We start from the raw sequence: 19,839 nt of genomic DNA on the forward strand, positions 1-19,839 counted from the left end.
TCTCCAGTCCAACTGCTTCCCGCGTCGCGATGGGCCTCGCGGGACTATCTTCTGCTTTGAAAGCACGCGAAGCCCTGGGGACGGGCCTCGGGGTCACGGAGGCCGTCCTCACGCCCGCCCTCCGCCTGGCTGGCCTACTTACTTGTGGGACTTCTTCGCGCCCGCGCCACCGCCGGGCCCCCGCCCGCAGTCGTAGGCCTGGATGGTGAACGTGTAGTCTTTCTGCAGCTCGCAGTCCAGCTTCTCCTTGGAGCGGAGCAGCCCCTCGCCCGTGGACTTGTCCACCACCACCGCGTCGAAGGGGACGTTCTGCCCGTGGATTTTAAACCCGCAAATCTCACCTGGGGAGTCGGAGCGGCGCGGGTTAGACAGGCTGCCACAGGCACCGTCGGCTGCAGAGCGGGGTTCCCGCCCGCCCCCCCCCCCAGCCCCCGCAAAGAAAATCAAGGACAACAGTTTGGCAGCCAGGGGTTCAGAGGGTCTGTGGACAAAGCGGGGGGCGCCGAGCTTTGTAACAGGGTCAGTTCTGGGGCTTTAGTAAAAAAAAGAAGCATGTTCTGGCTTTCCAAGCAACTCGTTTAACTTTTTGCATCCACTCATGCAGGAATACAAAAGAGAGAAGGAGGAAGTAGAGACAGGCATTTCACAGGAGAACTTAGGACGGCTCCAGGGTCAAAGTGAGCTCGTGAGCACGCAGCCCGGGCTTGGCCGCCCCGAGAGACTGCCCCGGCCACTGGGGGGAGCTGGGCGGCTGTTCTGGTTTGGACCAGAGAGGAAGCTACAAAATGCACAGTTAGGTGTCGAGAGAAGCAGCAGCGTGAGATATAGGTTCAGCACCCAAATTACAGAAAGTCTGTCAAAAAAAAAAAAAAAGGAGAAACAAGTCTTCCTGTGCAATGAGCCTGGCTAAAATTAGGGAATCAAAGCAAACTACTGAACGAAAGGTAGAAATACCAACTTTTCAGGCATCCATTTCAACGGCCGGTGTCCACCAGCTGGACTCAGGGTCCTTGACGGGGACAGATTTGCTGGGCGGCCCTTGTCTCGGGCTGCGCCCCACCAGACCTGGAACGGGAGCCCGCCTGGGAACGCAAGGGCCCCCCTGCCAGCTTTCGGCTCGGCAAGGAGTTGGAATCTGCGTTTCCTGCCCGTGGGAGAGCCAATGGAAACGTTCTGACACGCACAGAAAACTTCACAAAATGTACTCCTCATAAAAATACAATAGAACTCTTCCAGATTTATTTACGGGCCGAGATAAGATGGTTACTAAATGAATCTCTTAAGTTCAATGAAGAAAAAATGTACAATGTTATCCACATAGTTCAAATGGATGTCTGAGTTCCAGGTATTTCTAGCCAAGGGTTTGGTTACATACAATTTCCATCAATGTCTTTAAAAATAGAAACAAAGTAGGAGAATAAAAGGGGGCAAAAGAGCATGACAGCTCCTTCTGTTTAAGAGCTGATTCCCAATTTTACAGACAAAGTTAGTGGGTTAATATTCGTAGGAGGGATAGAAAGAACCCCTTATCACCTTCTGCGGTGACTGTCACCTCAAAACTCTCTGAAGGGAGAAAAGATAAACCCGTGTCAGTAATGCAGGAGGGAACGGAGACAGAACAACAAGGAAAAAAGTCACAGGTGCACGTGTTACACATAGAGAAGCTGGGCACGTCGAACCATCAGCTCCGGAGCCGCCTGCCGGCGCTGCGGCCGCACACCTGGACGGCACACCTGGACCGCCAGCAGCGAGACCCCTCCCACCGCTACTTACCACCGCCTGCCACGCGGCTTGGGAAACCACACGGACCCGCCCCCTGAGACGCTGCTACAGTTTCGTGGCCCCTCAGGTGTGTTAGGGCATTACACGCACACCTTAATGATACTAATTTAGAGGTACACCTACTCGTCCTTCACAGCGTTCAGATTCTCATTCTCACTCTCGGTTCTTGGGGTTGGAGTCTGGTAACACCCCGTTCGCCATCAGATGAATGACCCAGACAGTTGCAGCAATGGGTCTTGTTTTAATCCTTTGTTCTCGGGCTGAATAATTACGTGTTTTCTCATCTAATCTTGGCTCTAACGCCACCCAGGCAACGACCAGGAACAGCTCTTTGAACGGAACATCTGCGTGAGGGGGAACTGAAACCGGACTCCACTCCAACGGTGGCGGCACCACGACGGCCACCGCCGTTACTGCGTGGGCACACCGGGCCCAGGACCACTCCCGAGGGGTCAGGAGCCCCGCTGCCCCCCACCCCCACCAGGCATTCTGGCCTGAATCCCCTTGCCTTTTTTTTTTTTTGATGGTTTCACCATATATTTGTGTATCCTGAATAGTGTGGCTTCCTGTTGCTCATTTTGGAGGTTTAAAAACGCAGTCACGCAGTGTAAAGTTCCTGCGTCCGGCCTCCCCACCCGACCTCAGCGTCTGAGACCAGTCGTCATCCTGGGTCCGAGCCAGCGACGGCGCAGCCGCTTCTCTGCGACCTGAGCGCCAACCCGAGGAGCCGGCCCGGCGGAGCGCCCCGGACGCTGCCCGGCACCGGGCAGGCCCTCGACAGCGTCTGCCGTGGCCTCGGCCATCCCCCGTGTGACGCCGCCGCGGTGCCAGTCTCTGCTGTCTGTGAACGAGCCGGGACGGGTCACTCCGTCCCCAGCCCTGCTGCACCCGCACAGCGAGTCTGCGCTGGGTCTGTGCCAGGTCTGTGCCGTGCGCCGCCGAAGCCACCAGCCACCAGCCACCCGGGGTTGTGTCTGATTAAATTAAAACTCAGGGTAACATTAAATACCGAAAACCCAGTTCCTCCGTCGCACAGCTGCTGCCACGTGCCCAGAAGCTCCCGAGGGGGGGGGTAATGCAGATACCGGACCTCCCCACTGTCTCAGCGGGCGCTGCGGCCGGCCGGCGGGTGGATGGACGATGGCGCCACCCCCATGGGGCCGGCCGCCCTGGGCCGCGGGCCGACTCCACCCGTCGTCACATTTCTGAACAACCCGCATGCTAACAATTACTTTTATATTTTCAGTGTCACACGGTGGCAGAGAAAAACTACATGAAATTCCAATTTCACTGTCTGTGAGCAAAGTTCCGTGGGAACACAGACACTGGATTACGCGCCGTTGAGGTCGAGGGCTGCTGTCCCGCGACGGTGGCCAAGGGGCGTTTCTCGCTGCCAAAGAGCCCCGAACCCCTACTGTCCAGCCCCCTCCCGACCCCCAGAGATGTCTGCTGAGCTCGGCTCCGGAGACACACCCACGAGCGGAACAGCTGGGCGCGGACACGTCCAGCCGGCCCCCAGAACGTGCTGATTCTCTGTTATGCTCATGCACTTGGGGCGTGTAACGGTTCTGCCGAACACACTTCAAGGTGAGTCAAGGTGCCCGAGTCGGATTCGGAGAAAACCTCTCAGCGTCGACTCGGGGTTGACGGCTCTGAGAAGGGAACGGTGAGGCAGTCGTGCGGCCCCAGGGGGCAAGCTGGGGGGCGGGGGGCGGCGAGGGCCTTCCTGACCAGGGCCACCGCGCAGGGCGGTGATGCCGCCGTTGCCGAGTAAGGGGCTGACGACACGTGTCTCTCAGGCAGCGGCCGTGAGCGTCTCTGTGAGGAGCGGACCCTCCGCCGACAGACTCACCTCCCCCCACCCCTCCTCTGAGGTCTCCCCCCTGCCCCGAGGTGGGGAGGGAGGGCGTGGGGTGTGGGGAGGCGGAGGCAGGCTTCGCTTCTGCACTGGGGGGGGGGGCAGGCTCCAGGAAGGGCTTGCGGAAAAGACAACACCTGAGCAGAAAGCGGGAGAAACTAAGGAAACATGGTCACCGGCGCAGAATGTCGGGGCGAGGACACAGCGCATGCGAAGGCAGCCGGGGCCGGGGCCGGGGCCGGGGCGGCTCAGAACGGAGGCTGGGCCGCCAGCCTGGCGGAGCGATGGGGAGGGCAGGAGGCGAGGCCAGAGACCTGGCCTGGACCTACGACACTGGCTACTGCGGGAGCTGCGGCCTATCCTCCAGGCGGGCAGGAAACGACTGGGGGTTCCGAGCAGAAACATACACACACACGTCCTACATTCCCAAAGGCTCCATCTGGCTGCTGTGCTGAGGAGCGGCCTCCCAGACGGCAGAGACGGCTGGCTACTGGGGGGAGCCCAGCGCGAGAGGCTGCAGGCCGGAACCGGGGGCACAGGGCGCCGACGAGAGGCCGGGTCCGGGCCACCTTCTGGACTAAGGCCCAGGCCGCGGGACCGTGGGTGGAAACTGCAAGGGTGGTGCTGCCTCCGGCGGACCTGGCAGAGCCGCGGGAGGAAGGTCAGAAGGGGGGGAGGTTCGTCCCGTGGCTGGGAACCCGCATCTGCACCACAAGTTTCCAGGGAACGGGCCTCAAAGGTGTCATCAGACAGGAGAATATAACCTGCCTGGCCCTGGCCGGGCGGCTCACTTGGCTGGGGCGTCGTCCCATAGGCCACAAGGCTGTGGGTTCGACCCCCAGCTGGGGCACGTGTGGGAGGCAATCGATAGGTTTCTCTTGCACATCGATGTTTCTCTCCCCCCCACCCCTCCCTCTAAAAATCAACTTCTAAAATCTCCTCAAGGTGAGGATTTAAAAGAATATAAATTATCTGGACGCGCATTGCGTATCTCCAGGCGGCTCTCAGGAAGACGGGGTCCATTTACGCTGAGAACAGCAGAAATGCACTGGCGTCCTTCCCACAGCCCCCTGGTCACACGGAGGCTGGCTCCGCCAACGGGCCGCACCGCGGATCTGGGTGCCTCAAGTCCACGGGCACTTGCTTACACTGCCCGGTGGGCTGGGCCCTCCCGCAGAGCTGGGCAGCACGGGCCTCTGCACCTGCTCTGCTGGGAGGGCCCACCTAAAGCCCTCTCCCACCACATGGGAGATGCCCCCCAGGGCTCCCAGGCGACCTCTCCAGCTCCCCGGAGCCCCCAAACCTTTCCCACCTCTCCCCCTCACTCCTGGGGCCATCTAGGACACTCGCAGTCAGAGGAACTTCACTACGTTCTTAAAAGCGAAACATAGAACTGCAGTCACGGACGGACGAACCCGGCACGGCACAGACCTGACTCCTTGGCACCCGAGGTCACGGCCGGGGCTCCAGGCCGGCAGTGTCCGGCCTCCCCTTTCCTTGCCCGTCCCTCTAGGACACCTGGGCTTCGGGCTGGTCTTGCATCTTTCTAAGCCTTCATCTAAACCTGGAGACCACCCCGAACCGCACTGCTCTTCTCCAAGAGCGAGGGGTGTCTCTGCCACCACGCCTACGGTCCCCTCTCAGGTCGCCCTGCCCTGTGCTGCACTCCCAGTCAAGGTCGCCAGGCCGGCTCCCACGTCAGGTGCTCTGGCTGCAAGCAACAGAGAGGCATGTCAGCTCGCCCAGGCCACAGGGACGTCACGGGAAGGCCATCCCAAGCTCACGGCATTGACTGCAGGCCGGGCGTGGGGGGGGGGGGGCTGGAAACAGCCAGAACCCAAGGCAGCTCCAGCAACTAGGGGCTGCCACAGGCCCTGAGCAAGCTGGCTGGACAAACGGAATGCAACCTCAGCCGGCACTGGCACCCCCGTCTCTCTGCTCGACACACGTCCCGGGGAGAGCACACCTGGTTGGCGTGGTGGCCCGGGTTGTGCACACCTGTGGCCGGGAAGGCGGGGTAACGAGTTGCAGACCCACCCGATCCGGCGGACCCAGGGAGAACCGACACCTGCTGAGCAGCAAGCAGCCGGTGCCCTGGTCCCTTCTGAGCCACCTCTCATCCCCAACCCACTTCCCTCCACTCAGCCTTGGCGCCCACGCTCGCCAGCTGGACCTCAGGCTGAGGCTTATTTCTGGTGGCTGGTGCACGCTGGTTTCGGGGACAGCTCACAGGTGGCTCTCGGCAGCACAGTCTCTCGAGCACGGAAGCCTCACGGCAGCAAGGCGCACCCCCCCCCCCCCGCCCCCGGTGAGGTGCACACTCACAGCCCCCGCACCACAACCCAGGGGCTACGACGCCCCCGGCTCCTCACTGCCTGCGGCACTGGCTCTCCAAGTTCAGTGCCAAGAGCTGTCCGGGAAGCTCGTTCAAAAAACGTGGTTCGCCAAGACGCCCCGCCCGCAGCAGCTCTACCTGGGCGGCTCTGGGAGCCCGGCCGTCTGTGTTTCTAGCCGGCGCTGCCTGGCGGCCCTGGTGCGGGCAGGCGGCAGGCTGCTCTGGGTTTCCTAGCCTCGGCCCGGAACCTGCACTGGGTGTCTGGGTGCCGGGGACTCTGAACCCAGCATCGGCACTGCCCATGCGTAGCCACGTCCCATCTCTCCCGCTCGCAGCGGAACCACGCGACCCCAGGCTGCCTCCCGACCCTCTGCTCCTCCACGCCCCACGCAGGCGAGCTGCTCACCTGGCGCTGTGGAAGCCCCGCCAGGCCCCACCTGCACCACCCGTGTCCATTGCCACAGCCTGCAGGGGGCGCTCTCCCTGCCTTCGGTGCACTCCTGTCTGCCTGTGCGTGGCCTCTCCCGCTGGGTGCTGAATGGCAAGCCTCCCGGTACCCGGGGCCGGTACCCGGGGCCGGTACCCGGGACCAACACTGTCAGTGCTGGCTCGGACCGCCCCCGCCCCAACATCCATGCTTTCTGCACGAACGGGGGCCAACTTTTATGCTTCTCGTGTTCGCCAGGGACCTGGCACAGGTGCTGACAGTGAGCAGTTCCGGATCCCAGACCTTCCCTGGAGGCAGCTGCACCCAAACCGAGCTCACCTCGGTCAGCAACTGTTAATGTGATGTTTCCATCCTACTACCCAGACACTCGCTTAAAACTGCTACTCAACTGATTACGGCCTTCTAGTTGGACAGTTTCGACACATAAAACTTGCAATTTCACGGGGCTTAACCAAACGCACCCAGTGCACCACCACAAACACAGCGTCGGCCCATCCTGCAGGCGGAGAAGCCGACACTGGGGGGCCCCGCCGGCCACCCCCAGGGCCCAAGTCACAACATCCGTGACAAAGCACTTGGAGAAGAGGGTCCTAGGCCAGGGTTGGTTCTAATTAAACAGCAACGAGAATGACCTTCCCGTTCTTGCCCTGTAATCTCTTGGAGTCTATCTCTACTGCAACGGTTGAGCTGATCTTATAAAGACAGCCTCCTAAAAAGACATCGAGTCATTTTAATTTCCTAAACTACCTGACAAGTACCAAGACTCTGTTCTCCCGTTTCACCCGAGAAAACCACCCGGATGAGGCCCCGTGCCGCCACCGCGCTGGTCTGGTGAGTGACAGTTTACAGTACACTTGGGTGACTAAGCGACCGACATCACCCGTGTATTTACACTTCAGGAGTCGGACACGTGATCTCCGGCGGCTACCCACACGCTCCCGGGGCGGGGCGAGACTGCCAGCCAGGATATGTACCATGTTTTGAAGATGATGTCATGACAGCCGATGCAGCGAACCCCCAAACGGAGGAGTCGGACCACCTGGCCGGGACAGCGGCCCCACCACCTATGAGCTGTGTGATCCTGGGCACCTTGTCTATTCCCCGCAACAACATCCATAGCATATCGACCAGCCCCGGGCGCCTGCCTTGGTGCGAACCCCAGGACCACGGACCCGAAAAGGCCCGAAATGCCGGGAATGTGTACGTCTGCACCAAAACACAAGCTGAATAATCCTGTTCAAGTGACTCACACGTCACTGTCACTCCCACAGAGAGGAACACAGGTGACAACTAAACTCAGCACTTGGTGTGTGTGTGTGTGTGTGTGTGTGTGTAGGGGGGTACACACACACACACACACACACACTCAGAAATCCAGTGTGTTCCAGAGGAAACCCACGTGCAACGCTAAAAACCATCTCGAATCTGGAGGAAGGAGGGAGGGAACACCAGGAACCCCCCGGGCTACTGGACAGACACCGCGTGTGCGCTCCCAGCCCAGGGTGCTCCACGGCCCGCCCCATCGGATCTCCCTCCAAAACCCACCACCCGTGAAACCGCTGCCCCCAGCAGCTCAGGCTGGTTCTCTGGGGGTTTTCCTGGGAACGGGTTGTGGCACTCGTGGAGAACGAGGAACAAATTTATTGCTTAAACAGCTCTTCAGAAACCCATTCATTCCCCTCGATTTACACGCAGTGAAATTAACAGGCCGTTCGATCTACACGAGTTAACTGCATTTTTCTTACTGGTCCCCGGGCAAAGGGCACACACTAACGTGAGAAATTCTGTCCTGGGAAACTATCACATGACAACCGCTCTTCAAACGTCAACTCACACCCTGACCGGTGTGGCTCAGCTGGTTAAGCGTCTCCCCGCAAAGCGAAGGACCTCGGGTTCGATTCCCGGTGGGTCCAGGCACACGCCTGGGTCGCAGCTTTGGTCCCCAGTTGGGGTGCGCGCAACAGGCAACCGATCGACGTTTCCCTCCCTCACTTTCTCGCTCTCTCCCCTCTCTCTAAAAACATAAATAAGTCGTCAAAAAAAAATCAACTTTACAGTGTCAACCGTGACTCTGAGGCAAAGAAGGGTTGACAGGGCCCGGTTCCCCGCCCGTCGGGGAAGCGGCTACAGGCACAACTGAAGTGAGAGCCAATCTGACGGGCAAAGTGCCACCACACGTCAGCGGGGCAGCGAGTCTCTGCGCGGCCCCAGGTCTGTCGCTATCGTCAGGTTTCAATCCTATGAAACACCTCCACTTCAAAAACTTACTGGAAGTAAAATGTGCCCTGGCTGGAGTAGCTCAGTGGATTGAGCGCGGACCTGTGAACTAAAGGGTCGCAGGTTCGATTCCCAGCCAGGACACATGCCTGGGTTGCATGGGCCAGGTCCCCAGTAGGGGGCATGTGAGAGGCAACCACACATTGATGTTTCTCTCCCTCTCTTTCTTCCTCCCTTCCCCTCTTAAATAAATAAAATCTTTTTAAAAAAATCTAAAAAAAGCCCTGGCTGGCATAGCTCAGTGGTTGAATGCAGGCTGTGAACCAAAGTGTCGCAGGTTTGATTCCCAGTCAGGGCACATGCCTGGGTTGTAGGCCACGTCCCCCAGCAACCACACATTAATGTTTCTCTTTCTTTCTCTCTCTCTCTCTCCCCCCCTTCCCTCTCTAAAAATAAATAAATAAAATCTTAAAAAAAAAAAGAAAGCAAAATCTAAGCCAAAGGGTTTCTCTATAAAGACTGCTCGACGTTTTCAAACAAATCTTTGCAGGTAACTGACACCGAGGTTGTGCAAGGGAGACCCTGAGCTGTAATCACCCAGGTCCTCTGCCCCTCGCGCCCCTGCAGCTCCCGCAGGTGAGAACAGAATCTCAGGTCCCCCCCGACCCTCTACATCCAAATCTGTGTTTGGACATGACCCTCAGGCACGACGAGGGCACATGACATTGGAGACTCACTGGCCCAGGCGCCGCGTCTCCGATGACGTCAAGACAAGGGACACGACGACACGACAAAATATCTTGCTTTTCAACCCAAGGACAGGCTTCCGGCCAGGGGGCCCCCACTATTGAAACAGACAGGAAAACACGGTGCCCGGGAGCCACAGACCGCCCGCAGCCACCCCGCCACCCCGCCACCCCGAGAAAGGCCGAGAAACGACCCTGACGCCTCCCGCCCGGCCCGCGGGCACCAGGAGCGAAGGAAGAGCCCACCTACCTGCGAACCGCAGCGGGGCGTCCTTGTCCAGGGCGATCAGCGGGGGGTCCAGCAGCACCGTGCTGTCGTTCTCCGTCACTATGCCGTGGTAGGTGGGCTCGAGCCACGGCTTGTGCTTGTTCGCTGGGTTTTAAAGAAGAAAGGGAAGGGCAGCAGGTTAGCAGGGCTGTTTTTAACTGGGCTGCTTGCGAAGACGCACACGTCCGTTGAAACAGCACAACTCCCGCGGGTCCGGGAGGCCGCACGTGCACGTGCTGTTGCAGAGTTCGGCGTCGAGACCCCAGGGGGACGACATGCTACCTTCTGGAGCAAGTGACCGAGAAACTCCCGAGTCCCGGAGGGACCGGACCGTGCCCGGGAGATTCGGGGGAAAGGGCTGACGGCCAGCAGACACTGAGTGGTTCGCAGCCCGTCACAGAGACGTCACGGAGGAGAACGTTGTGTCCTTCTGACAGCACGGTGACACTTAAAATCAGCATCGCAAACAAAAATGTACGGCAAAGATGCAGAACTGACAAGACTGACGAATGTGCGATTACGAACGTGAGGTATCGAAGTAAAATGACGAAAGCCCATTTCCTCCGACCCCTGACCTGGAGTCGGGCTGACCGGGGGGGTCAGACTGCAGCCCTGCCCCCTCTGTGCCGTGCACAACAGACCCCTCGACCTCCACTTCCTGGTCTGCAAACGGGGACCCCGCCGTCCCCAGAGGGCCGGGCTGTCACTGGGGACGTGATGCCTTCCTTTCCGAGTGGGCACCGCACCTGCTGCTCTTGTCTCCAGGGCCAGACCCTGTGCCGTCCGGCAGGAGTTCCAGCCCCTGCTGTCCCGCCCGGGCCCGGCTCCGTCCCGTCCCCGTTAGAGCCACCGCGTCCGCCCCGAGCGTCCCCACTCCCCCGGCGCATTCTGGGCTCCACCTGGACCCTGGTCGTTTGCTCCCTGCTGTCACCTCGAGTGCTCCTGGCTCAGGTTACGCCTCGGGACGCGTGTTGACCACAGAACCCCTTTCGGCGGAGTGGGACGGGACGGGAGGGCCGGGCTCGGAACCTCGCCCCCAGACGCCTGGTGCCCGTCTGCTGAACGAACTACCCCGACTCTCTGCCGCGGCTGCCAATCAGCTCGGAAGCCTCGGAGACTCAATGGAAAAGGGCGTCCATCCCTGCCACCACGCCCACCCACGGCGGGCCCTGGGCCTCCACGTCCCAGAGCAACCCCGACCCTCGGGACCGATTAGCGGGGGCGCAGAGCCTCAGTCTGCGGGATGAGAGCGGGCCTGGGGGCGGGCCGCACGACAACACGAGCGAATGAAGCTGACGCTACTGCGCTGCACAATTACCACGGCCACAGCGGGAAGCTGGGTCACACGCTTCGCACCGCACCGGAAACTCCGCACAGGCCTAATCAGGCCACTGCTGGGCTGAGAGACCACGCCCATCCGCGACCACGCCCATCCGTGACCACGCCCATCCTCACCCTCCTGCACCGATTCTTCCCACAGCAGCCGAGCGGTCTTATCCGAATGGTGTCCTCAAATGTGTGCATCACACACACCGTTCACACCAAAGAGTCACTGAGGACCCAGCAGCTTTCCTTTATGTGGGACCCACCGACTGACCTACCTACCTACCTACCAGTAGGAAGAATAATATTAAGTTACCATCTTAAGATTACTAAAATAGCTTTGACCTCTCGAGTCCCCTGCCAGGGTCTCACGGACTCGTCACCTTGCTTCAGGTCTCTCTTCAGATGTCCCCTCATCCAACTAGGTCAGCGCCTGCAGCTCTGGCCCCCACTTCCGCCTCCCTTCTGCTGCCCACCCGCTCCTCTGCTCCTGGCCACCACGGCACAGGCCGGGCAGTGGGGCCAGCCCGGGGCCGAGGGGCAGGTTCCCCGGCTTCGGCCATGGCCTCGGTTTCCTGTACACTGAGGACAGGAGCGGCGCCCACCCCACAGGCTGCTGTGTGAGCAAACCCATCACACGGGACGGGCTGGGGACAGTGTCACTCTCAGGGAATGCCACAAGGTGCTACTGTATGGTGACCCTCCCCTCCTCCACTCGGACACAGGCAAGCAGATTCCAGGAGGGGGCGACCTTCTGTTGTCTGCCGCTCAGTGTCTCTTCGCTCAGGAGCTGTCTGGCCAACGCATGAGCACAGAAGGAACCGCACACGCAGCACGAATGAAACCGGTGTCCTGGTCTGAGTCCTCCCCCAGGGAAGGCAGTCTGGGCTGAGAACTGAAACGCAGCTGTGATTTGGTGTTTTAAACACCAGCAAGGTGCAATGTCTTGTGTCTGGCAGGCGGATGTCCTGAGCAAAGGCGACGAGAGGATCTGGAGGCCCAGGTGCAGCAGGCCCTGGGGGCCTGGGCTGAGATTACAGAGGGACCGGCTGCGACACCAAACCCAGACCACAAAGGCCGAGATCTAAGGTGCCTTCGGAGAACATCTCCCTGCACAAGGGCTGCTCCTGGGACGGGGCACCTAGCAAAGAAGGTAAGTCAGAAGGTTACGGTGCTCCTGCCCTTCTCCTCCGGAAACACCGTGCAGTGCAGTGCGTGGGCCCCGAGCTGGCTGCAGCCTCCCGTCTGGGACACAGAAAACAACAGTTGGGCTGAATGCTTCTCCTAGTGACGGACACTCCCCGTCTGCTCCAGAAAGCCCGCTGACCCCGGCGCTGTGACCCCGGCGCTGTGACGCAGGCTGGACACTGCCGGCGCTGTAGGTGTGACGCAGATGAATGGGCCACCGTAAGGAAAGTGCCCAAAACCTCCACCGTCCGCCACAACCCTCTCCTTTCGAAACACTGGGGCTATGAATTCAATCTACTGCTAATAATGTACCGTGGAGGGCAACAGTCAATTCCAATTTGTTTTCATAGCTAAGGTTTTACTAATAAAATTATAAGCATAGCAAATAAAACTGAAGAGTATTCCAACATGTGAGTTCCGGTAAAAATACGAGGCAAATTGCAGAAACATAAAAAGGTGCGAGTATAAAACATGTACTTCTGCCGCCCTAATGGGAAGGCCTTCAGCTGAAAATGGCTAAACGGTTCAAAGCAAAAAATAATTTTAGAGTGATATTCCCCGTTCTTTTATCCCCCCCCCACCCGTATTCTAATTTTACAATTCAAATTTCCTAAATTGCTCCTTTAGGCTGGCAGAAGCATGAAGAGATCTGGCCAGTTCCAAAGACTGAACTTTTAAATATTTAATAAATGATGTTTTCAATATTTCATCACACTCAATTGGCAGCATCAAATATTTATGGAAACAAGCGACTGAAATCTTCCAAAAGAACCCACAAACAAAGGCAAGAGACGGCCAGCCCTAGGTCCAGGAGCAGGTCGCCCGAGCTGAAAGTCTGGCTCCCGTCTCCACGCTGCGGACCGCGGAGAAGCCGACAGGGTCTTGAACGGCACAGTCTTGACTAAACCGGGGCCCGGCCAGGCCGTGACCGGCCAGACCTCCAGCAGACACAGGCCACGTCCTGGTGCACGCCTGCCACTCTAAGGCATGGCCAGTTTGTGTGGCTACGAAATTGCCACTGGTTTAGAAATCAAAGTGAAAAGAATGCCATAGTCAACTTCAGGGTTAACTTTTTTAAAAAGATTTTATTTATTTATTTCTAGACAGACAGAAACAGGAGGAGAAAAACATCAATGTGTGGTTGTCCCTCATGTGCCCCCTGCTGGGGACCTGGCCCGCAACCCAGGCATGTGCCCTGACTGGGAATCGAACCAGCGACACTGGTTCGCAGGCTGGCACTCGGTCCACTGAGCCACACCAGCCAGGGCAGGGTTAGCTTCAAACGTAAAAACGTATACCTTCCTGGTACATCCCAACTCTGGGCAGAAGAGAGGCTGGCCCCTCGCCCAGGTCACACCAGTCACAGACCCCCAGCAAGGTGGTTCCGAGTGTGGCAGCCCCAGCACCAGAGTTCTCGTCTCCTAAGTTTGTTTACAAAGAGAAATCCACTCTTTCCAAAAACATATCTGGTGCGTACCTCCTCGTTCCAGAACATCTGCATTGGTAATACCGACCCAATAACAACAACATGGTAAATGATGACAGCTATACCTTTTAAGAGATTTTACCGGTACACCTCAGATAACAGGTTTTGTTTGCAGATTCAACGGTTAACCTTGGTCCACCAAAAGAATCTGCAATTAAGAAGCATCGCCACTAGGTGGCGATAGGTGCCTTGGATTACGTGCTGCAAAGGACCAGGCTTTAAAAACCCAGCTCCTGACTTGCTACAGGAACAGACGAAGGTAACCTGCGTCAGCAGATCCCTCGTCCTACGTAATAGGCATACAAAGGTGTCTTAAACCACGTAAGCATAAAATCTCCAGCTGATTCTTTTTCCTCAAAAAACATCTAAAATGAGTAAATTATTCATCTAGTTCAAAAATAAAAACATAAAAAGGTGTATGCTCTTTGGACTCTCTAAGCACTGTCTCCAGGCATAAATTCCTATTTAGCCCAGACCATCGCTGAGCCTTCAGATGAGGTTAATGTCAAAGGTCCTCCTGGCTCCCCACCGCCACGGACGTCCAGTTTGTCCAGAGGCTGAGGGGCCCAGCAGTCTTTCCCGATGGTGACGTCACCGCAAGTCCCCATCTGCCAGGGAACGCAAACGTGTCGACGGCCGTCCACACCCTGAAATGGCGTGGCTGCGGTCGCAGGGTGCTGAGGTGCGGCAGACACAGGGCTGGGGGCGTGCTCCACGCTGGGGACAGCGAGCACGCGGCCACCTCCACCTCAGACACGCAGCCAGCCCCCCTGCCAGGGGGCAGGAGCAACCCCTCCCGGTGGGAGCCGGACCTTCTACCCAGAAGGGACACAACTCACTCTGGCTCCGGAGTCGTGGCCCAGAGCCAGTCCCATGGCCCCAGCCACAAGCCCCGGGGGGCGGGGGGCAGGGTGCATTTCTGGCCTGTTCCTGGGAGAGAGAGCAGGAAGTATCTGAGATCAACTCGGAACCGTCGGGAAAGCCCAAGGGGAAGTCTCCCAAGGATGGCCTTAAAGGGACTATCCTTCTGAGGGCACGTTTGTAAACAGAAAAAGAACACGAGTAAGGTAGAAAAACCTAGGGCTGGTTCTGGGACTTAACAAGACTGGGATGAACGTATGGACGAGGAGGTGCAGCTGCAGCGGGGCTTTAGTTTAGGGTGAGCGCCCCCTTCTCTGCTACCCCCGTGAGCCCCTCAGTTCTCCAGGCAGCAAGCAGCGGACACAAGTGCCGAACCGCACGGGGTGACGGACGAGGCAGGAACCCAGCGGATCCACGAGCTGTTTCTGGCTCCCGCTACGCTAGGGGCGGCCCCGAACCACCTGCTCCACGGGTGCTCCCCAAATCTGCACTGACAAATTCTCACCTTAAGCAGGAGCCATGTGTTAGGAAAAACTACCAGGGCAGACTGACTAGAGCTAGGGAGACTCAGGAGGCGTTCCCATGACAACCTCCCCATCATCTTCCTCAGCACTTCCTGCAGCCGCCAGAAATCCCCACCGGCTCAGACCCTGGAGAGGCTAATTTTATCCCTTCTGTTCGCAGGAGAAGGAGAGGGAGCATTACACAGTGACACTGTTAAGTGTAAAACAAAAAGCAGACATGCAAAAACGCCTGGCTTTTTTAACAAAAAGGGAAACTTTTTTAGTCGGCCACAGCTGGCAAGTGGGTGTTTATCCTTTGGTGACTGGCTTACTTCACTCAGGATAACGTCCTCGAGGCCCCTTCACGCCACCGCACGCGTCACCTTTCCCTCCACGGCGAGTGTGGGCCACACCTTGTCTGTCCATTCACCCGTCAGGGCGCCGGGGTGGCGGCCCCTCCTGGCTGCTGTGCGCACAGCGCTGTCACGCACGGGGGTGTGCAAGTATCTGTCTGTGCCTCTGTTTTCAGCTCTCTTGGGTCTGCGCTCAGACGCGGAATCGCTGGGTCCCTCGGCAACGCTATTTTCGGTCCTCGGAGGAACCGCCAACAGCGCTTTCTTCCCACGGCGACGGCCCCGTGGTCCAGGCCCAGCAAAAGGAGCGCAAGTTCCCGGGCCTCCACGTCCTCCCGACACGGGGCTTTCGGGGTTTCTGCGGCAGCCGCTCGGTGGGTGTGGCCAGGCAAGTGTTATATCGAGTGATTTCATCTGTTTGTGTTTTGTAAGGCACAAAAGTGGGAAGACTAGAGTAACAGGCCCCGTGTGCCCAGGACGCGGCCGCTACAGTGGTGGACACAGGCCTGACTTTGTCTGACTCACAGGCCCCCATCCCGGCCACAAGGCTCGGTCGGTCGCTTGAAACAAGCCCCGGGTATCACGTGACTTCACCCCTCGATGCTCTGAACGATAATGACTCTTGAACGCTAACCTGAGTGGCACCGTCACCTAAAAAAAACACACAACTATTTAACACCAGCAACTATCCCACCAGGATGCATCCTTATCCGATCACTTTGGTGTATCAAATAGTTTAACTCGACACACCTGTGTGTGTGTGGGCGCACTATTTCAGGCTGAATTCTGCCATCATTGAAAAAGAAACACTTGAGACGCTAATCAGCCCTAAAGAACAATGCTGCAGTGGTCCCCACGACGTCCCCTTCTTTACAGAATGTCCATGACACAGGCTTGTTGCGGCTGTTCTGTGTCAAGTCGAGAGAGGTCCCCTCTCCTCCTAACTTGTTGGGAGTTGTTATCACGCATGGGTGTTAGGCTTTGTCAAGTGCTATTTCTGCACTGATCACTAGGATCGTGCGGCCCTTAAAAACCTTCATTCGGCGGACGGGTGACTTTGGGTGTTGAAACACTGGTGAGCGCATGGAAGAAACCCCATCTGGTCGTGGTGTGCGGGTCTTTCTGCACAACGTAAGACCTGATCGGGTCGTGTTTTACTGACGATTCCTTACTCAACAGCTTCATTGAGACTGCCATTTAAAACTTTTTTCTCACTGCATTTCCACTGTTTTCACCCGGAGATCCAGCTGGCGTGCGCACATCCGGTTTTGTACACTGAACGTCACACACAACACGCACTTGGGGGCCCTGAGCCCCCGCCCCCCCCCCCGGTCCTGTGTGCTGTTGGCCTCGCCCACCGGCACGACGGGCCTGACGGGGCAGCTCCACGGTCAGCCAAGAGACAGCAGGCCACAGCGCTGTTTTTCGGAAATCAGGGCGTGATTATCTCAAGTGTGCCTTTAAAAATTAGGATTAAGCCCTGGCTGGTACAGCTCAGTGGATTGAGCGCGGGCTGTGAACCAAAGCATCGCAGGTTCGATTCCCAGCCAGGGCACATGCCTGGGTTGCAGGCCACAGCTCCCAGCAACTGCACATTGATGTTTCTCTCTCTCTCTCTTTCTCCCTCCCTTCCCTCTCTAAAAATAAATAAAATCTTTAAATATATATACGTATATTTTTAAAAATTAGGATTAAAAAATAAACAAGTGGAATTGGTGTTTCTGGTATTAAATCTGGCTTAAATACAGCATCCCCAAACCAGAAGGGCAAGGCACTGGGGCCCCCACATGAAGTGGCGGGACCTCTGGAGGCAAAGCTCACTGTCGCCCCTGCGTGAGTCCTCTCCGAGGGGCGAAACGTGGAAATGCAAACACCCGGGGCAGGAGGTTTCAGGGGCTTCGCACCCCCGCGGAGACCGGTCCAGGGAGACCCACTACGTCCAACAGTGACCTATCTGCCGACGCCCAGAACTCCGGCACCTTCACCCGGCTCCTCAGCAGAACCGGAGTCGAGCTGTAAAACCAGGCTCCTCTGACGTGCAGTTCCCGATTCCCACTTGCATCTCGTGGTGTCTGGCAGCAACACCCCGACAGTGTTCGGAGGAGAAGTCCTCACGGGCACCCCTGGGGCACACACCAGGGAGGGAATACAAATAAAGTGCGACGGGGTTGCATTTGTAGAGGACGCGCAGGCGAGTGACACAGAAAGGGTCAGGGCAACAGAGAGGAGAAAGGGACACTGAGATGGAAGCGTACGACCATGGGGAGGAGTGAGTGCAAGGGAGGGAGAAACGGAAACGGAAGGCCTTTACTGAGAGTAACAAACAGTCCGAGGGCTTCCGAGAGGGCCGCTCCCCTCCCGTCCTGTTCCGCCAGTTAACTTTACGGGGGGTCGCAGCGATGCACCGTTCAGGAGGCTGCACAATGAAACTCCGCTGCCTCACCGCTAGAGCAAGATCAAAGGAAACCACGGCCGGGTGGGCGAGTGGGTGGGCCCACGGGGACATGAGGGTCTCCTGCTGTAAACAAGCCCCAGGTGCGTCCTACGGAGGAGGGCAAGGTCGACGGTCTAACCCCTCCATCCTAAGCCATCAAGGACGGTGAGCCTGTTTTATTCGTTATTATCAGGGAAAATGTGAAATGTTAACAGAAGTCTCCAACAAATGTTTTCTTCAATGTTTCCCTTTCAAGAGGCTGCCCTTCAGCTGCCCATTCTCTCATTTTATTAAAAAGTTACTCTTAAGTTTTCCAAAGCAACTTAATGTCACATTCACAAGCTTTCCTAGGGAGCACATGAAGACGTCCCACTAGCACGAAGGGCGGAAGGCAGTCACTCTCTAACTCAACTGTCTGACTCCGTAGTAAAATTAACGGGCCGAGCGCCACCCGACACACAGCCAGCGAGTCTCAGGGCCTCCACGCTCCTTATTTACTTGGGCCTCCTGAGTTCCGGGCACCTCGGGTGTCACCTGAGAGCCTCTCCTCAATGTCACAGAAGTGACGGGGCGGTCGCTGAAACGGGAGGGAGCCCTGGGTCCAGCTGCAAGGATTCCAAGTCAAAAGCTCTGGCACGACCCTTCCAGAAGTTCCGCAGGGACCTCCAGGTGGGCGGGGAGGACGGCCCTCAAACTCAGGAAGCAAGGCTCTCCCTGAGGCTCCGGCTGCAGCCTCGGGAGGGGCCCAGGTGGAGGTGCTCCCCGGACTTCTCCAAGGCCCCCCCTAGGTAATGAATTCACTGCAGCCAGCCTGGCTCCCCTGCCAGAGACCCAGCCCAGCCCTGGGGCCGGGAGCCCTCAGGGACAGTATCCGTGGAAACAGAGGCAGCTCCTGGTCTGACATCCCAGAGGTGCCGCAGGAGGGAGGTGGTGTTTGCGGGTCGACGCCCCCAGGGAACTGGGGGATCTTCTTCGCCCGCCGTGGATGGGCACTGGATGGGCACTGGGGTGAAGCCCGAGGGTCCCGAGTGTGACCCTCCAGCTCTGCACCCACAGGCAGCGGTGTTCACGTGGGAACACAGACGGTTTCAGAGCTCAGTTCTGGGAGGAGTAAAACGGGGGGGGGGGCACATAGAGAAAGGGATGGAGTTGGAACATGTGTCTTCCTCACTCAGATGTTTTCTCCGTGTAAGGAGAGGCAGGCAACCGGAGAAACGTCACTTACTAAAACGATTAAAGCTGGTATCCTAACAGGCAAAGGACGATCATGCCACAGAAGGCAGAGAACGCGCCCCAACCCACCAGCCACAGCAGTCGTCTGTCACTGGGACGCCAGGTGGCACATTCTAGACATCTTCCCTCAAGGACACCACCGCCTGGGCCACACCCTGCAGTCTGAGCCGGTCAGACTGACCTGGGCCGGGCAGGTGGGAACAGGAGGTTCTTCAGACCTGACACACTCGCCCACGGAGAGAACAAGCGTGCCACAGAAGGCTCAGGAGCAGAGGCCTCGGGAGAGTCCCCCTGTAAGAGAAGCCGGCGTGTCCACTTGCACGCTCTGCCACGCCTTCCCGCCGCCTGCGCGCCCCGCCTGCTGGGCTCCTGCGGCCGGGCAGGGGCCGTCTTCGGCTTCTCTCTCCCAGTGACTCAAAGCTGTGCAGCTGCAGCCACCAGCCCCTCGCTCGTGCTTTAGGACAAGCACCCCCTTAAGGGAAATCATCTAATGCACGACTACGGGTTCTCCACAACGTAATGTCTAGGACGGCTCCCAGGCCGAGCGATGCGAAGCTGCGGACTGGACCTTCAGGGTCCCTCAGCTGCCCTTCTGTGCCCGCTGCCGCCAGGCTCCTAGAGCTCTGGCTGGAGTCCACCACGGTGCCCCCCCAACCCCCGTCAGCACACACCGCCCCCCCCCAGGTTTCCCGGGCCCCTTCCTCTGCTCCCCGTCGACCCCCAGCTGCTCCCACGTTCCAGTTCCTCACAGCCCTGCTCGGACCGGCCCGCTTGTCCGACAAAGCAATTTGAGTTGCGTCCTGA

The 19,839-nt window shown here is 58.2% G+C and overlaps 1 protein-coding gene across 4 annotated transcripts in view; it reads right to left on the bottom strand.

Annotated features, from left to right (window-relative positions):
• CLSTN1 (calsyntenin 1) overlaps positions 1–19,839 on the bottom strand; it is a 57,502-nt gene that overhangs the window by 21,081 nt on the left and 16,582 nt on the right. For 2 of the 4 annotated variants that reach the window (XM_045859255.1, XM_045859253.1), the window contains exons 2-4: positions 9,637–9,759; positions 1,534–1,563; positions 143–341 (exon numbers count right to left, since the gene is read on the bottom strand). In XM_045859255.1, coding sequence (XP_045715211.1) covers positions 143–341; positions 1,534–1,563; positions 9,637–9,759 — 352 coding nt within the window. The remainder of the gene's footprint in view (positions 1–142; positions 342–1,533; positions 1,564–9,636; positions 9,760–19,839) is intronic. The other 2 variants (XM_045859256.1, XM_045859254.1) reach the window with 1 other exon arrangement.

Source organism: Phyllostomus hastatus, unplaced genomic scaffold (assembly GCF_019186645.2).
Source record: "Phyllostomus hastatus isolate PE091 unplaced genomic scaffold, TTU_PhHast_1.1 phas_scaffold_182, whole genome shotgun sequence".
Taxonomy (NCBI): domain Eukaryota; kingdom Metazoa; phylum Chordata; class Mammalia; order Chiroptera; family Phyllostomidae; genus Phyllostomus; species Phyllostomus hastatus.